Genomic DNA, 19,288 nt, shown 5'->3' on the forward strand with positions numbered 1-19,288 from the left:
AACTCCCTGTATCATGCCAGAATAAAAGAGCCATCTTCTGCTATGGTACAGGGCAAAAGCAAAATTATTTAAGGGACTATTCTATTACTAATCTCAACTCTTTGATTCTATTCTGATTCTTTAAATTTTTCTCAAAGTATAAATTTTATATCAAAATTTACAAGATTAATATATATATATATATATATTTTAAACTTTGTTAAGATATGAATGGTCATATAGAGTACTAACTAATTCTAGAAAAAAGGCTAGCTGCATATATATGTTTTTGTGTTCGAGTCTCTTATCAGTTTTCTGCAGGAAATCACGGCCAGGCCTAACATCAACTGAAGTCTCCAGAAAGAAGATGGGGCCCCACAACAACAACAATTCCACGTGGACAATAATAATATCATTAAGCTGACAAACATCATCCACAGATCAGCTTTGAACTACAAGGTGCTCAGAGCAATTTTGAGATGACTAGCTGAGATGATCCAGTCTCAAAGACTACTTGAATAAGGACTTGAGATAAACCCTGAACTTTGGCATTATACACAGACTGGATAATGAAGGATATAGTTACCTCTCCTAGAATTTGACAATTAACCTAAAATTTTTCTTTCAGGATTAAGAAAACTTCGCCCATACCCAGCAGGAAGCAATTTTAAGAATACGACGCCCACATTCCCAAAGAGGTGGTATGGGGCGGGTGGTTTTTTGGTCCTTTTAATGGGTTTTGGTTCTGGGATAATTTTCAATTTTTTTTTATTTTTATTTTCAAGACAGGGTTTCTCTGTGTAGCTTTGCGCCTTTCCTGGAGCTCACTTGGTAGCCCAGGCTGGCCTCGAACTCACAGAGATCCGCCTGGCTCTGCCTCCCAAGTGCTGGGATTAAAGGCGTGTGCCACCACCGCCCGGCAATTTTCAATGTTTAGGGGGGTTGGTTACAAATTATTGTCAAGGGTTAGGAAAAAGGCTAAGCAAAGGAGATTAGATTTAAGGTTCTTGTTTAAAAAAAAAAGAAAAAAAGAAAAAAAAGAAAGAAAGAAAGAAAAAGACAATTACTAATACTTTACATTGGATTGAATTGTTTTATATTGTATACAAATTTGAAACTGATATTGTTAGAAAATGCTATATGTATATTTCTAATTGTATTTATACCATTCATTTAACAATGTAATGCAAATTTCTGATCCTTGAATGTTATTATTACCAACTATTAGGATATAAAGAAATGAAAGTTAGTAGTTAGACGTTACAATAGAACTTGTAGTCATATTAGATATGTTTTAAAAATTGAGTAGAGATGTTTTAGACAGGTCATCTTCAAACCCTTCAGAGATCTATAGAATATGGCATTTAAAATGTTTTAATAACTTAGAAAATTTTTCTTTTTTGAGACATGTCGGCTCCTGGCAGTACCAATCTACTTCAGAGAAAATATGGGCATTGAAGAAACTGCATGTGCAGTTAATTTTCATTATGGCAAAAGTTAGCCACTGGACAACAAAGTATCCTCGAATCAACAGGACAAAATGGACAGACAAAACACGAAACAAGGGACTACTGATTCTTGCCGAAACAAGTGTGGTTATGGCTTTATCAAAAGGCATCTTCTGAGGCCAGGACAATATGGCCCCATCCCTGAAGTGGCCTTCGCATCCGGAAAAGGTACGGTGCCCTTTTCTTCGAAGGCAGCTTAACAGGCAGAGGGCCAATGGCTTCTGTTGTGCAATGGAACAGCAGCTGAAAGTTCATGCCTCTCGAAAGTAGACTGGCATTTAATAGAGGAATGTGGAGAAGGGGATGCTGAGATGAAGCCATATATACACAGCCAAGAAGAATGGACAGCTGAATTTAAAAACTGTCAACAATTTCCAGAATTCAAAATCCTGAATCATGACAGGACACTAGTGGAATTCAGGTGTTTCTGGTACGTGGACTGCTCTCACCCAATGTGAGGTTGAACTGTTGACCTTGTGTACATCCTACTTCACAAATGAGTCTGTCAGATACACTAAGCCTATAGGCTGAAGATGATGCCCCAACACTGCGGAGAAACCTCAGGTGACTGCCCAGGCAGCTGGCTGTTTCTGTCAACTCACAATTTTTTTGGAAGTTGCTTGCATGCACTTCCTGTTTTTTATTTTTGTTAGCTAATATTATTCCCTTCTTGGGTCTCTGAGGGAGTTGAAGATTAGTTAGTTATAGTTGAAAATTAATTAGGATAGAAAGTACATTAGATACATCTTGGAATTACCAAAATAGGATAGATAATGGAATTATTTTCTCTGATTTGTCAAATACCTGTTTAGGTATTTATTACTTGTATATATTGTATATAGCTTTGTACTTTTGTATATAGTTTTTCTTTTGTTAGTGATAACCTTTTGCTTTCTTTTTCTTTTTATTAAAATAGAAAAGGAGAAATGTGGTGGTAATCTAATTGTACTGAAATGTGATTTTGATTGTATGTTAATAAATAAAGTTGCCCGGGGGTCAGAGCTATTAGAGCCATAGACAGAGTGTGGCGGTGGTAGCACACGCCTTTAATCCCATAGATCTCTGTGTGTTCAGGGATACAGCCAGCATTGGAGACATATGCCTTTAAGACCTATGGGGCTGTACATTCAGACAGTGACGAGGCAGTCATGTGTTTGGGTTTACAACCAATGAGAAGGCAGAACAACATACTATAAAAAAACGAACAGACAGGAAGTAGCCCTCTTTCGCGAAGCTGGGACAGCAGGAGGAAGGGTGAGATTTTAGCTCTGAGCTCTGACCTCTTGGCTTTCTCTTTTACATTGTTTCTGTGTTTCTTATTTAATAAGATGGTTGGTTACATCTATACACATGTGCATCATGTAACTTCCTTTCCACTAAAGCCAATTCTCTCTCAGTTTCAACTGATAATTCTCTTAGACTATTTAAGTCCCTGTCACCTATTAAGGTTTGAAACAAATTACTCAGTTCTTGAGTTGTTACTCCAATAGTGGGCCTTTACGTAATGTCTTCTAGCAATTTTTGAAAGCCATTTAGAGTCTGCATTTGATCTTTCCTGATTTGTATCTTTTGGGGTTGAATTTTTTGTAAACCTATTTTACATCCTAAGTGATTAATACAATCTCCTCTTTATATTTTTTTTCCAGAAGCAATTTGTGATCCCCAGCAAAGCAAAATTTTCTTTACTTCTTCCAACATTTTTTGCTAAAGTATCTACATTTGAATCAGCTAATAAAATACTATCCATATACTGGTAAATTATAGATTGAGAAAACTGTACATGAATTGTTTTCAAGGGCTGTTGTACAAAATATTGGCACATGGTGGGGATGTTCAGTGTCTCTTGTGGGAGAACCCTCCATTGATATCTCTTAACAAGCTGAGAAGTATTATATGTAGGCACCCACAATGAAGGCAAATTTTTCTCTATCTTGTTGTAATGCTACAGTAAAAAAAAAAAGCAGCCTTTTAAATCAATCACTATAATAAGCCATCCCTTAGGTAATAGAGAGGGCAAGGGAATTCCAGACTGTAAAGGGCCCATTGGCTGAATCACCTTATGTGTGGCTCTTAGATCTGTTAACATTCTCCATTTTCGAGATTTCTTTTTAATAACAAACACATGAGAGTTCCAAGGACTGGTTGATTCATCAAGATGGTGAGCATTTAACTGCTCCTTCACAAGCTGTTCTAAGGCCTGTAATTTTTCTGATGTCAAAGGCCATTGTTTCACCCAAACAGGTTGTCAGTCAACCATTTTAAAGGTAGGCTTGTTGGTACCATTGAAATACAAACAGCTTTTGTGCCCTGTTTATGTACAGCTTGAATGGTCTGTGATTGACCTTGATAGTATCTTTTGACATTTCTCCCAGAAGCAGTCCTTATTTTGTAGTATGTTTCTGAGATTGGGGGAATGTTAATCTGTGTTTTCCATTGCTGCAATAAACCACACCCCCATAAATTCATTGTTATGTTAGCCTCGTATGGTTTCAATGTTCTTGTCTGTCCTTCCAGCCCTATACACTCAACCCATCTTGCATTTTGTTTTACTTGAGACAAACTGCTAATCCCTAAAAGCTGAACATTTACTTCCTGAAGAGGCCAACCTGGGTGCCATGATTTTGGTGCAATTATTGTTACATCTGCACCTGTGTCCACCAAACCCTCAAGTTCTATGCCATTTATTCATGTTTTTAACTTTGGTCTTTGATCATTTACGGAAGTTTGCCAAAATATTTGCTTTATGGTTTCTCCTGAAAATTTTGTTTAATTTTCTAAAGCTGTTGTGGGATCCAGAGACCTATGGTTTTTAACAAGAGGCATTATATCATTTAATCATTTTGTTGAGGGTTCCCCCCAATGCTGGTAGGGAATTATTGAACTACATTTGATATTAGGTCCCACAAGAGGCCCTGTAAGATGATTCCCAATGGCAAAGGGTTACCTTGCCTGTCCCTTGTTGATCTACATTCATTAGTCCAGTGTTGGCCTTTGCCACACCCTCTGCATACTCCAGAAGGTTGAAGCCTTCTGTTTGAATTATTTCAAAAATAAATATTGTTTCTAGGAGCAATTTGCCTATACTCCCTTTTCAGATTACCTTGTCTACCACAATTAAAACACCTAACATTTTGATTCTTCTTCATATTTTTAGAAAGCAGTGCTCCTATCCAAGAATCTTCATTAGAAATATGGGGGCCAATATCAACTCTACCTCTGATCCTTTCCTCTATAGGTGCTGATCTTGCCTTAAAGGCCTAATCACACTTTTGCATTCTGCATTAGAATTTTCATAAGCCAAAGATTCAATTAATACTTGTCTAGCATCTGGATCCAATATCATTCTATTTATAGCTGATGTTAATCTGAATAAAATTTCTTTTTTTCAGTCAAAAAAGAGAAACAGTCAAAGTTTCTTTCAGGCCTTTTATAATTTTAGTAAATGATTCAGTCCTCTTTCCTGATTCCTCAACCCTGTCCCTAGCAGTCAAATATGCTATATGACATAGAATCATGGTGTTATCATCCAACATACATTCTTTGCAAATCAGCATATTGACTCTTACCAAGAATTTGATCTTGGGAAATCTTATGCCCTGCAGTGCTACCTCATGTTCCAGGGCCCTGGCTTCCTCTCTTCACCAAGTTCACCATTGTAATTAAGGACCAGCTTCTAATACTGTTGAAACTAAATCCTTCCAGTCTTGTGGAATAATTCTTCTATTCCTAGTTGCCCATGAATTTAACAAAGGGTGTTAATCTTACAAATGGTGAATGCATACCATATGAAAATACTGCTTCCTTAAATCCCTTTAATTCCAACATATCTACAAGATTCCTCTAAACTTGTGCATAGCCTTGGGGATATATATCATCTGGTGGTTGTTGTTGAACAATAACTGGATATATTAAAGTTGGTGTTCTAATAACCCTAGGCCATTCCTCTCCAGTTTCACAATGCAATGGTATGGTAAGTTCTGCTCTAAATTCTTCTGTCTGTCTTTGAGCATCATTCTTTTTTCATTAGTATATCTTTCCAATGCCTGCATCCTATTAACCCACTTGTCATATTTAGTACAAAAAAATCCAACAAGGCTATTATTAGTGATAAAAATATTAATTACCACATTGATAGTATGTATTACCAGTACTATATCCATGTCAGTTAAATCATTAATCTTCCCATATTCTGATTCTAATTTCAAGCTTTCTAATGTAGCAATATACAGAGTTCTAGCTCTCTGCTTTGTTATGTTTCCCATTCATAATGTAAAAAAAAAATCTTTTCAATATTATTTAATTTTCTCCTACTTTCCTAAGTCTCTCACCAATTCTGTTGACTTCTCTGGGCAAGAGGCAGCTGACCTCTAGTTTGGAGAGGTCCAAATGGCAGATGCAGCAGAGCCAGTTGGCATGACCCCTCCCTCTCTGTGGTTCTACCACCCATTGGAGCACCAATATGTTGCTGATGGTGGGGTTTTTTTTTTAACTCTTTTGGGGGAAGGCCACAACCCAGCTCCCAAATAAATCACACACAGAGGCTTATTCTTCATTATAAATGCCCAGCCTTAGCTTGGCATGTTTCTAGCCACCTTTTCTTAAATTGCCCGTTTATTCTTCAACAATAGGCTTTTATCTTTCTCTTACTTCTGTAACCTTACTCTCACTCTTACTCCATGGCTGTCTGTGTAGCTGGTTGGCTGGCCCCTGGTGTCCTCTCTCCTCTTTTCTTGTTCCTTCTTCCTTTCCTCACAGATTTCTTCTATTTATTCTCTCTGCCTGTCAGCCCCTCCTATCCTTTCTCTTACCTCGCTTTTGGTTGTTCAGTTTCTTATTAGACCAATCAGGTGTTTTAGACAGGCAAAGTAACACAGCTTTACAGAGTTAAACAAATGCAATGTAGAAGAATGAAACACATCTTTGCATCATTAAAGAAATGTTCCATAACACAAATGCAACATATCTTAAGAAATATTCTACAATAGTCAATGAAAACATAGATAACTCTTCTACATAAGCCAAGAAATTCAGCCCCCACAGAGCTCAACAGAAAATGGACAAACTATAATATTATAAATGATGTCTTAGTTTCCTTTCCTATTACTGTGATAAAATATCCTGGGGAGGGCAACTTAATTGTCTTACAATTCCAGGCTATGGCTCATCACTTCAAGAAAGGCAAGGTGGAAGGAATTTGAAGTAGTAAGTCACATTGCACCCACACACCTGAGCAGAGAGCAGGGCACTGGTGCATGAGTACTAGCATCTGCTCATTTTTGCCACTCCACATAGCTTGGAATCCTCCTTCTAGGGAAGGGTGCCTCCCACAGTGGATGCATCTTCCCACATCAATTAACAACATTAAGATAATCCTCCACAGACATGCTCACAGGCCAGCTTAATCTAGATAATCCCTCACTGAGGTGCCCAACCCAGGTGATTCTAGATTCTGTCAAGTAGATGATTAAAACTGTCACACGTGGAAACCATACTGGTTCTCTTGCTTATTAATCATTCCTTCTCATTTGATGGCAACACTAAATGTAGAGCCCTGATTCAGAAATGACATTTGATTGAAGACTTTGACTTCAAAGGAAGGAATATAATCCTTATTATCCATCCCTCATTCTGTGAAACTATTTCTGAAGTGATTTATTCTAAACCCTTCCACCAAAATTTCATCTGTACACATCATATAGTTACATATAATTTGTTTATACACACTGTTTATGTAATTTTGAGAATTGATGTATGAGATCATATGATTTCAAACATAAGTTTCATGAAGTAATTAAATAATTGAAAAATATAGCTTCTGATTCCTTCTGTGCTGACTTAGCAGTAAAGACATCAAAGTCTGAGCATGGAAAAGACCACATTTAGCACAATCCAGGCATGAGGATGAGAAGAAAGACTAGAAGAAAGTGTATATTCAGTCCCTAGAATGTTCCATCATTTTCTAATAAAGTCTTCAATTTCGGAACATGTAGCCAAAGTATATTTCAACTAGGAATATTGAATACAGTCCTCAAAGACCTGAAAATATGACTGTAGATAGTTACATAGCAAGGTTCAGAACCACTATTGAAATTCCAGATGCCTAAAACACAAAAGCTTTTATGCTTCTACCTACATCACTGGTATATGTCCTTTTTAAATGCTTAGCAGTTTTATATTAACATTAAAATGGACAAGTATAAAATTCTAATACAGTCAATTTTAAACACCATGACAACGTTAACATTGATGCATGCTAATACTTGTGAAATTCAGTGCAGGAACATCTGGAAACCAGGAGGGCTGGCCTCTTAGAATGTGTGCAGTTCCTCTTGTGACTTTGGAAGCTCTGTCTCATCTATAGGCACATGCAGAGCATGGCCAGGCATTGGAGTACAGCACAGGATGGTACAATAGAAAGAAAACCAACCAAACCAAGGAAAAGAGAATAACCTCAGAAATTATGTTTTAGATGAAGTTAAACACAGAAGGCAATTTTTAAAACCCCACTATGAATTTATTTCAGGATGTAAACCCCAGGCTTCTTGGAGAACATGAAATTGTCAGAGGGAAGTGAATGACTCCTTCCTGTAGTTGACAGTGATTTCCTTCATAATGGGGCTTCCTCTGGTATGTAAAAAGAATTGCTACTTTCAAATTCTCCTTTAAATGCTTTTTCCCTCCCCCCACAAGCCCCCTCTTCCTTTAGGAAGGTCACCAGGCAAGCACTGAAACCATAAAAAGAATACAGTGAGTACCCAATAAGTGCCTGATTTACATGGATATCCTGGCTCACAGACCATTTGTCTATAAGGTGGAGGGCCCCATCTGCACTATGACCCTCTCTTCAATGATCACATGTTGGTGGTCTCCAAACACATATAATGACAATACTTGTTCTTGTTACACACTCGCCCATAACTACAGTTCTTAACACCATACAACCTAAAGACAATGGTAGAAGCTAGTATGTGTATTGAGCCCCTAAAACACTCGAGCATTGTTGTTGGCACTGGCATCAATTTTGATACTTTGGAGATGTAAATCTCATCTCAGCATGTTGAGTGTAATCACTGGATATTTGTGGGGGAAAAAAGTTTTCCCATTGTCACGTGGCAAAGTTCAACACCACTACTGAAATTCAGATTTCTGTAACATGAATGTTTCTTTCATTCATGCATCCATATAATTCATAAATTTCCCTCTTGATGTTTATTTTACATTAACAATAAAATAGATGATAATCTAATTCAATTTCCAGCAGGCCAGGACAATGGTGACAGTAGCATATACTAATGCAGCCCAAATTTGATACAGAGGCATCTAGAACACATGGACATCATAAATATGTACATTTTTTTCATGAAAAGATATCTGAAAGATGGATTTTACACATAGGAGTATAAAAATGTGACCAAATGTTGGGGTACAGTAGAGTGATGGGGCATTTACCTGGCTTTGGAAAGGCCCTGGGTTCTTGGCTGTGTTCTTAGCACAAAACAGGACAATAAAAAATTAAAATCAAAACAAAACCTCAGAAGTGATAAATTATGTGATCTTAAGAGGCTGGAGACACTGGGCAGTGATGGTGCATGCCTGTAATCCCAGCACTCAGGAGGCAGAGGCAGGGCGGATCTCTTGTGAGTTCGAGGCCAGCCTGGGCTACAGAGTGAGTTCCAGGAAAGGTGCAAAGCTACACAGAGAAACCCTGTCTCAGAGAGAGAGAAAAAGAGAGAGAGACAGAGACAGAGAGACATGCTGGAGTGCTGATACAGCAGTTAAAATGTTGTTCCTGCAGAGACCCCGAGTTTGGTTCTCAGCATCCATGATGGATGACCCACAACTCCCTGTAACTCCAATTCCAGGGGCTCTGACTCTGGCCTCCACAAGTATCTGCACTCACATTTACAAATAGAGAGAAGGGAGAAGATAAAGGAGGGGGAGGGAGAACGGGGAGGGGGGGAGAGAATTATGAAAGAGCAAATTTAAACATAGAGGCACAATTATAATTCCCCCGTAATTTTATTTCAAGATGAAAACCTCAGATTTGTGAACGGTTACATGGCTATCAGGGGAAATCATTGACAATTTCTTGTAGTATTTAACAAGGATTTTGTTCGTTGTGTGACTCCAGTTAGTATGGGATGAAATCAATGATCATTCACGAGGAGCTCTCCGTCTGCTGTCCAGAAAAATTACTGCTTTTGAAATTCCACCAAAAAAAAGTGAAGCCAAAACAAGAATCATACGAGTACACAAAACAACTAGTATCTTGTTTATATTCACACGTATTTTGGCTCGAAGCATTTCCTCAGAGGTAGGCACAGGGCCACTGTCTACACTACCACCTGAACCTTCTTCTTCACAGTTTGGTGGTTGCCAACCATGCACACAGTGACAATGGCCTCTGTTGTTACACACCCCTCTGTGATTACAGGCAGCGACGTCGCATGTGAAATTCAAGTTTTGATGAAAAACACAAGATTGCGCTCTACAGTATTTCCCTGGGCCACAGGTTGCACCATCCACTACAAGCCCCATATTTGGAACACCTGTCCCATGGTGTACATCATACCCAAAGCAGTATTCTTCCTTAATGTCTTGTATCCTTATGTGATGAAATGTGGTGTGCTCACCTCCACCAGGTACACGAATGACACCATCACAATGCAGCAGTCCACAATAAATATCGTCATCTTCACATGCATGCAATCTGCTTCCTATTCGAATCAACTTCTCCCCACAGTTTCCAAATCGGTCACCTTTCGTATTTAACTGTTTGTAGCATGCTGGTTTTGCATCCTTTACTTGGTATCCAAAAAGAGCTTGACACTGCAAATCACGGTCACTGCAATTTCCTGACATGCAAACTGCTAGTGGTGAGCAGGGAGTTCCATCCTGGATGTAAAAATTTCGGGGGCAATTATTTGTGTTTCCATCACAATATTCTGGCAGATCACAAATACCAAGTTTGTCTCTGCACATAGTTCCAGCGGGTGCAAATGAACATTGCTGACAGCAACGTCCTACATCACAACTACTTCCCGGAGTAAAGCGACAATTGGTTGTACAACAGCTGTTATTGACGCACTCTTTCAAGGAGCCGCAGTCACATTGCTCACTGTTACTCACCTTGTTATCTCCACAGCGAGGAACTTCATATCGTTCTGATCTATGAAATTGAGCACGAGGGTAAGTCAGGCAATTTTCGACTTTACTAACTATATTGTGTAGGTCAGCCTGGGAACAATTGCTCATCATATCCATTAGAGCAGGAAATTCATTCATGACACAACTGCTTCTTCTGAAACAAACACATCCCGGTGTATCATGGTGTAAACCCAGACTGTGACCTAGTGCATGACACAAAAGAGTTGCACTCAGAAATTTATGCAAGGCTGTCACATATACAATGATTACTCCTTTAGTTCTTGAGCACGCTCTATTCTGCATGACTGCGTAATCTAAACCTCCGTACTTCATTCCTGCTAAAAGGGCATACGTGGTGGGCTGCATATCCCTCCCCTCGTATTCGGTATTTCTGTAAGAGCCAAACCGTGACATAATTTGTTGAGGATCATTTTGCCACTGGTTTATATCCAGTCCATTATGAGTTTCCCAAATTTGTATAATATAGGGATAGACAGTTAAGCCGGCTTGTTTATAAATGCTGTCTGCTATGTTGTTCATAATCAGTATTAACTCAAGTGAGGCGGTGTAGTTCTGGATGAGTCTGGTTACTTCAATAGTTATCGTGTAGAACATTCTTACTAATCTCATATGCACACGCCACAAATACACCGGAGCTGCTCTGGGACTTCCAGAAAGTTCCATCTCTTTAAGGAATTCATCTGCCTCCACCACATTCTCTTCATTGGTACACTTTTTAGACTTCTGAAACCCTTCTACCACAAGCAGAGAAATAACATGCTCAAATTTGGAAGAAGATGCCAATGGTTTGATTTCATAAGTGAAGTCATCCACCTGTAGCATGCCATTCAGACCTCCATTGCAGGTATCTAGTGTAGCGAGGGACCCAGGGACCCCTTCCAGGTAGCTGTAGAAGTAACAGTCTCGAGGAACAAATGGGTAGTCCTCCTGGTCTGCTCCTTGATCATTAGTAGTGTATACAGGAAGATTTTCAGGAATCATGTTCTTCTTGAGTTTCATGTGGACCACGTGTCTTTGTCCTCTGAAGCGCATGCTATAGGCGAGCTGGTCTGGCCTATCACTTCCACCCATTCTTTGGGGAACCTTCCTGGGGATCACAACTTCAGAGGTAGTAAAGCGCCATTTGGGTGGGCCCTGGGAACAACAGACAGGGCACAACAGTACCCAGAGAACAGATATCCAGAGAGAACCTCCCAGGAGGACTTGAGTCCAGGTAGATGCCCAGAGGAAGGGGGCCATGGACCAAAGCAAATGTGGTCCACTGGGAGGCAGACAAGACTAAGACCTCAAAGTTCACACCAGGTCATGAGGAGAGCAGAGTGTGGCAAGAGGTTTACAACCTCTGATAAGTAAAGGAAGAGAAGCTGTTACCTAACAATGCTGTGCTCATCCAAGCATTGTGTGCTCAGTGATCTGGAGAGCCTATGGTAGGGGCCCCAAGGAACAGCAAAAAGTGGGAGGCACTTGAAGAAATGCATGTGTGTGTGTGTGTGTGTGTGTGTGTGTGTGTGTGTGTGTGTGTGTGTTATATCCAAATGTGAAAACAAGTGGGAAAAAATTCTGGTTTTAGCTCAGGTAAGAATATTCTTTGTTTCATTTTTCTTTTTCTTTTTGCCAAATACTAGATGAGGAAAGGAAAGGATTGAACATTTATTTATGTCAGGAAACAATAGTAAAACAGTAGATATTCCTCCACCAGGAATCATGTGGGGAGAATTGTTGTTTGTAGATAGAGTTTCATTTGGGCATTTGGAGAGGGGGGTCTTGTCTTTTGCTTGTATACTATAATTTCTGGATTTGTGGTTTTCTGGTTTATGTGTATGGGGGTGGGTGTACATCTATGTGTGTGTATCTGTGTGTGTGAATATACACACATATTTTTGTGGGTTTTTTCAATTTGTACATTTAAATTATGGTTTATTTTCTCAAGAGAGAAAGGGTATGGAGCTGTGTGGGTGGAGAGGTGTGGAGGATCTGAAAGGAACTGGAGAATGGGAAACTGTAAGCCTTTCAAGGCACCTGTGTGGCCAGGCCCCTTCCCCAAGGATTTCTGTCAGGTTCCACCCACAGAACATTCCAACTGCCCTAAGGGCTGGACTCAGCCATTGTCTTACAGAGTAAGAAACCCAAGCTCTGGACTCAAAAATCCCACCAGTCCCCACCCCAAGAAACTCTATATAAACCCTGCCTTCTGTTCAGTTCTCTGATCTTTCTCACCTGAGCAGAGGCAACCACCCTCCTGGTTTTTTCCCACCCAATAAATCTCTTGTGTGAGGTATGTTGTGTGGTGTGATTTTGTGGTATTCCCAGGCTCCCAACTGCCAGGATGCCTTTCCATCTGAACTGTAATACTTACAGAAACCATGATCAGAACACATTGTATAAAATTTTTTTCAATAAAAAAAACTAAAATAAGTAAAGCAACTAGGGGTGATCCATGGAATGTAAGACTACACAGATGCTATGAAAAGAAAAACTCAGGTTGTAAAGCATAATTTCTCTTCAAATTCCAGTGAGTGATTCCAGTCCTCAGAAGGCTATAAACATATTCTAACCTATGAATGTTCATAGCATTATCATTTCTAAGTTTATTCCAAACACTCCAAAAAGAACCACTCCTCAATCAGTGACAGCTAAACTTTTCCATTGAATGATCCTTTGCATTAACAGCAACACGTTTCTAACATCTGCAATGGCATGGGGGAATCTTAGAGAGAACATGACTAGGGAAGGAAAGCAGACCAAAGATTATCCTCTATAAATGTTTTCATTTGAAGGGAGCTATAGAACAATGCAAACTAATTGATGGGATTAGTTGAGACAGTCAGTAATTTCCTCATGTATGGTGTAATAGTTCATGGAGAGACATGTCTGGAGTAGTAGAAAGTAGCAGTCAGGTATTCTCACGTGATGGCCTCCAAGGAAAACTCATCATGCTCATTTTAAGTGTTTGTATGCTAGGTACACTTAGATGAGTATGTCTGATGAAGTCTCTTAGTTTATTTTTTGACAACTCTTTCATCATTCACACACCAATGACATCTCAGAAGACACCTTCCTTCCCTTTAAAATACCATTTTAACACTGGATTACATGTATGTAGATTCAACTCGGTATAGAAAATTACTGACTTACCTCCTTTATTTCTCTCTCTTTTTACTCTACTTAGTTGGGATCTGACTTAGTTAGGATTTCTATTGCAACTTGGGGAGGAAACGATTTATTTCAGCTTATAACTCTCAGATCACACTCTATCATGGAGGGAATTTGAGGCAGAGACTCAAACAGGATAGGAATTGGAGGCAGAAAATTACACAGGGGCCACAGAGGAGTGATGTGTACTGGCTTGTGCTCTGTTACTTGCTCAGCCTTCTTTCTTATAGCACCCAGGACCAATATCCCAGGAGTGGCCCCACCCAGTGAAGCCCGACCCTCTCGCATCAGTTAACCAAGAGAATACACCATAGGCTTGCCCACAGGCCAGCCTGATGGGGGCATTTTCTCAATTGAGGTTTCCTTTTCCAAAATGACTCTAGCTGTGTCAGGCTGACATGAAACTGGTCAGCACGATTGAATCCTTGTCAACTTGACATGAAGATACTTCAGTATTCAACGAGAATTTTTTCTTTCTCATTTGTCCTCAAGATGGCATGCTAATATTAATATTTCAATATAAGACATTAAATAACTTTAAAAGTCCAAATCTTTAAAAAGTTTGGTCTCTTTAAAATATTTAAAGCCCCTTTCAAAATTCAGCTTCCATGCTGTTCTTTTTATTATCCAGGATTAACTTCATACCAAAACACCAGATAAGGGCACACAAAAAGAAAAAGAAGAGGAGGAGAAGGAGGATTATTTTAGACCTATCTCCCTGGTGAATATAGATTCAAAAATTGTCAATATAATACTGGCAAACTGAATTCAATATTTCATTAAAAATGTTATTCACCATGATAAAGTTAGTTTTTTTGCAGTAATACAGGGATGGTACAGCATATATAAATCAATAGATATAATCCACCACATATTAGCTTCAAAAACAGAAACCACATGATCATCTCATTAGATGCAGGAAGGCTGTTAACAAAATCTATAATTCTTTCCTGATTATTAGAGGTAGAAGGTGCATACAGGATGTATACAATAAACCTATAACTAACAGTATGCTAAGTAGAGGAAAACTCAATGTTCCTAAGATGACCAGGAAAGACAAAAGTGTCCACCCTCTTCATTCCTATTCAATAGCTTGAAGTCTTAGCTAGAACAATAAGAAAAGAGAAAGAAAGAGACACAAATACAGAAACTCAAAGTGTTCTTCCTTGCAGATGACATGATTCTATATATAAGAAGTCCTAAAGATAAAGAAACCCTTAGAGCTGATAAACACTTCTAGCAGAGTATGAGAATTCAAAATGAACACACAAAAATCCAGAGATTCCCTATGTACCAATGACAATCATGAAAAATACATTGTGTAGATATTTTCTTTCACAATAGATACACACAAAATAATTAAATATCAAATAAATAAATACTTGGGGAAAAAATCTTACCCCCAAAATGAAAGAACTCTATAATGAAAACTTTAAGATATTGAAAAAGAAATTGAGGAAGATAATCAGAAGATGAAAAGACTTTGCTTGCTCAAGGACTGGAATAATTAATATCATAAAAATGACTATCGTGCCGGGCGGTGGTGGCGCACGCCTTTAATCCCAGCACTCGGGAGGCAGAGCCGGGCGGATCTCTGTGAGTTCGAGGCCAGCCTGGGCTACCAAGTGAGCTCCAGGAAAGGCGCAAAGCTACACAGAGAAACCCTGTCTCGAAAAAAAAAAACAAAAAAAAAAAAACAAAACAAAAAAAAAAAAATGACTATCCTATTGTGCTGGTTAGTTTTTTTGTCTACTTGACACAAGCTAGAGTCAAATAAGTAGAGGAAACTCAATTGAGAAAATGCCTCCACAAAACTCCTTGAAATTCTTGCCTTCTGGTTCTTGTCCTGCTTGAGTTCCTGCCTTGACTTCCTCCTTTACTCCCCAAATGGCTTTTGGTCATGATGTTTCATCATAGCAATAGAAAGCAAACTAAGACACCTACCAAAAGCATTGGTGTAGATGTAACAGTCTTATTAAATAAGAAACACAGAGCCAAATGGTCTTATTAAATAAGAAACACGGAGTCAAATGCAGAGTTAAAGGCCCAAGAGGTCAGAGCAGTAGCTAAGAGCTGAGACTAAAACAGCCTTCTTACCACCCGCTACCATCCTTCCCCTGAGAAAGAGACCTACTTCCTGTGTGTCTGTCTTTTTATTGACTTTCTGTTCTGCCTTCTCATTGGTTGTAAACCCAACCACATGATCTCCTCATCACTGCCTGTCTATACAGACCTCCAGGTCTTCTATGGTTGGTATTGAGATTAAAGGCATGTGTCTCCATGCTGGTGGTGTCCTTGAACACACAGAGATCTGCCTGCCATGTGATCGGGATAAAGGGCATGTGCTACCACTGCCAGACTTCTGCTATGGCTTGCTATTAGCTCTGACCCCCAGGCAACTTTATTTATTAACATACAAATAAAATCACATTTCAGCACAAATAAAATATCACCATACACTGGATCCCCTGGAGCTGGAGTTCAAGATTGTTTTGAGCAACCTGAAATGGGTGCTGAGAACTGGACTCATGTCCTCCATAAGAGCAGTACCAGCTCTTAAGCAAAGAGCCATCTCTCTACCCTGAAGATGGATCCATCTCTTTTCTTATCTCCTAATCCCTGCTTTCACTGTCTAGCCTTCCTAATTTTCTTTGTGCATGCATATGTGCATACATGTGCATGTGTTTGTGGAGTATGTTTGTGTGTTGTGCTGATATATTGTGTCCCCCAATATATTGTGCATCCTAATAAACTTATCTGGGGTCAGAGAACAGAACAGCCACTAGTTAGTATAGAAACCTAACAGTTGGGAAGCAGAGATCCATCTGGATCTCTGAGTTCAAAGCCACACTGGAAACAGCCAGGCATGGTGACTCACGCCTTTAATCCCAGGAAGTGATGGCAGAAAGCAGAAAGGTATTTAAGGCATGAAAACCAGGAACTAGAACTGGTTAAGCTTTTAGGCGTCTGAATAACAGTTCAGATGAGAGCCATTCGGATCAGGACTCAGAGGCTTCCAGTTTGAGGAAACAGGGATCAGCTGAGGAATTGGCAAGGTGAGGTGGCTGTGGCTTGTTCTGCTTCTCTGATCTTCCAGCATTCACCCCAATACCTTGATCCAGGTATATTTTCATTAATAAGACCTTTTAAGATTTGTTCTACAGTGTGTGCTTGTAGGTGTGTATGCAAATATGTGTGCTAGTGCCTCTAGAAGCCAGCAGTTGACAACAGGTATCTTTCTCACTCCCTTTCTGGTTAGTCTTTGAGGCAGACTGAACCTGGAACTCACCAATTTGGCTAGACTGCTTGGCCACTATCTCCAGAGATCTGTCTGGTTCAACCACCTCAATGTTGGGATTACAGATAGACCCTACCACCTCTGGACTTCAAAATGGGTGTTGGGGGTCTGAACTCAGGTCCTGTTTTTGTGCAACAAACATTTTACCACTTGAGTTATCTATGAAGCCCATATTTTCCTACTCTTTATCCTTTAATCAATGACTATTTACTATTTCATGTGGTATGCTCAACATGTACAGTTATGTTCTAGAAAACTCCATTACTGGTTAAAAACAAAAACAAAAAAAACCATGCTGACAATATGCACAGTACACAGTGACCAGATGATTTCTTTGTATAATTTGTGTATAAAAATACACTGAAACTAAAGTAAAATGGTATACAGAATTAGACTATGATCCTCCCCATTCTCTAATGTCCTCAAATCCCAAGTCTTACAGTTAGATCTGCATAAGTCATGAAAGTTGATGACCTTGAAAAAAAACCCTTCAAATCAAGACATGCATGAAGGGGAAGATTATGGTGATATTTTATTTGTACTGGAATGTGTTTTTATTTGTATGTTAATAAATAAGTTTCCTGAGGGTCAGAGCTAATAGCAAGCCATAGCAGAAGCCGGATGGTGGTGGCACATACCTTTAATCCTGATCACATGACAGGCAGATCTCTGTGTGTTCAAGGATACAGCCAGCATGGAGACACATGCCTTTAATCTCAATACCAACCATAGAAGACCTGGAGGTCTGTATAGACAGGCAGTGATGAGGAGATCATGTGGTTGGGTTTACAACCAATGAGAAGGCAGAACAGAAAGTCAGTAAAAAGACAGACACACAGGAAGTAGGTCTCTTTCTCAGGGGAAGGACAGCATCGGCAGTGAAGGGTAAGAACGGGTTTTTAGTATCAGTTCTTGGCTGCTGCTCTGAACTCTTGGGCTTTTAACTCTGTATTTGACTCTGTGTTTCTTATTTAATAAGACTATTACATCTACGTTTGGCACCCAACGTGGCAAGAATTCATTAAAAACTTCTCAGCTCAGCTTGGCTCAGTGGCCTGACCCAGCTCCCTGCCTCAGCAGGTCCAGCTCCCTGCCTGGGCCCAGCTCTGCCTAGGCCCCAGGCCCGACTGACCATAGCTACAAGCAGTTACCCACAGCTGGAGCTACTTGAAGTCAGATTGCCAATTCATGTGGCTCAGGCTTTAAAAAAATAAAAAATAAAAAAAAGCCAGTGCTACAAACAACTCAGACCCTGCCAGAGCTACCAGGTCAGGCTGCACTGACTGTAGTTGCCACCGGTACACACAACTGCAGATGGAGCTGCTTTCAGGTGAAATGCCAACTCACGTGGTCGGACCTGGAGCCCAGGCTCGACTCAGCTCAAGCCAGAACACGTGGCTCTTTCTTTCTCTTTCTTTTTCTTTCTTTCTTCCTTCCTTCCTTCCTTTCTTTCTTTCTTTCTTTCTTTCTTTCTTTCTTTCTTTCTTTCTTTCCTTCTTTCTTTTCTTTCTCTCTCATCTTTGGATTCCCACCTGGAAAGCCATGGGCAGCTGTTTTGAAATTCCCTCGGATTTCTACTGTTCTATGCAGACTTGGTAAGTCAATTAAGATATCAAATACTGGGCTGGAGAGATGGCTCAGAGGTTAAGAGCACTGCTTGCTCTTCCAAAGGTCCTGAGTTCAATTCCCAGCAACCACATGGTGGCTCACAACCATCTGTAATGAGATCTGGTGCCTTCTTCTGGCCTGTGGGGATATGTATAGACAGAACAATGTATACATAATAAATAAATAAATCTTTTTTAAAAAAAGATATCAAATACTTTAAAGAAAAAAACTATTTAAAAAAAATTTCCACATTGAAAAAAAATGGGTATTATGTGTACATTGGAGGAAAATTGGTCTTTGTTTGATAAAATTTTAGGCAGTCTGAAAATGGAACAACTATATGAGAAGATTAATGTTGATGGGATTATGCACATTATTACTTTCCTTATCCTTATTTTACTACTTAAAAAGATAGTCAATTCAAGTGCCAGGTTAAAAGCTTTAGAAAAACCTGTTAAAATGAATTATAGAGAAATTCAGATTCAGACAGAAGAAATTAACAGTGAAATTGTTACAGAAAGAAAGCCTGTTTTCATACAATCACCCTTAATTTATCCAGTAACCATACAGCAGC

The 19,288-nt window shown here is 39.4% G+C and overlaps 1 protein-coding gene and 1 long non-coding RNA gene across 2 annotated transcripts in view; both read right to left on the minus strand.

The window, feature by feature from the left end:
- Positions 1 to 19,288, minus strand: part of LOC143268459 (uncharacterized) — a 63,887-nt gene that overhangs the window by 16,225 nt on the left and 28,374 nt on the right. The window lies entirely within an intron of this gene.
- On the minus strand, positions 9,488 to 12,065 carry LOC102904612 (disintegrin and metalloproteinase domain-containing protein 20-like). The gene has a single exon (XM_006973171.4). The coding sequence runs from the start codon at positions 11,892 to 11,894 to the stop codon at positions 9,642 to 9,644; it is 2,253 nt and encodes a 750-aa protein (XP_006973233.1). The 5' UTR covers positions 11,895 to 12,065; the 3' UTR covers positions 9,488 to 9,641.

The sequence above is a fragment of the Peromyscus maniculatus genome, chromosome 14, assembly GCF_049852395.1.
Source record: "Peromyscus maniculatus bairdii isolate BWxNUB_F1_BW_parent chromosome 14, HU_Pman_BW_mat_3.1, whole genome shotgun sequence".
NCBI lineage: Eukaryota > Metazoa > Chordata > Mammalia > Rodentia > Cricetidae > Peromyscus > Peromyscus maniculatus.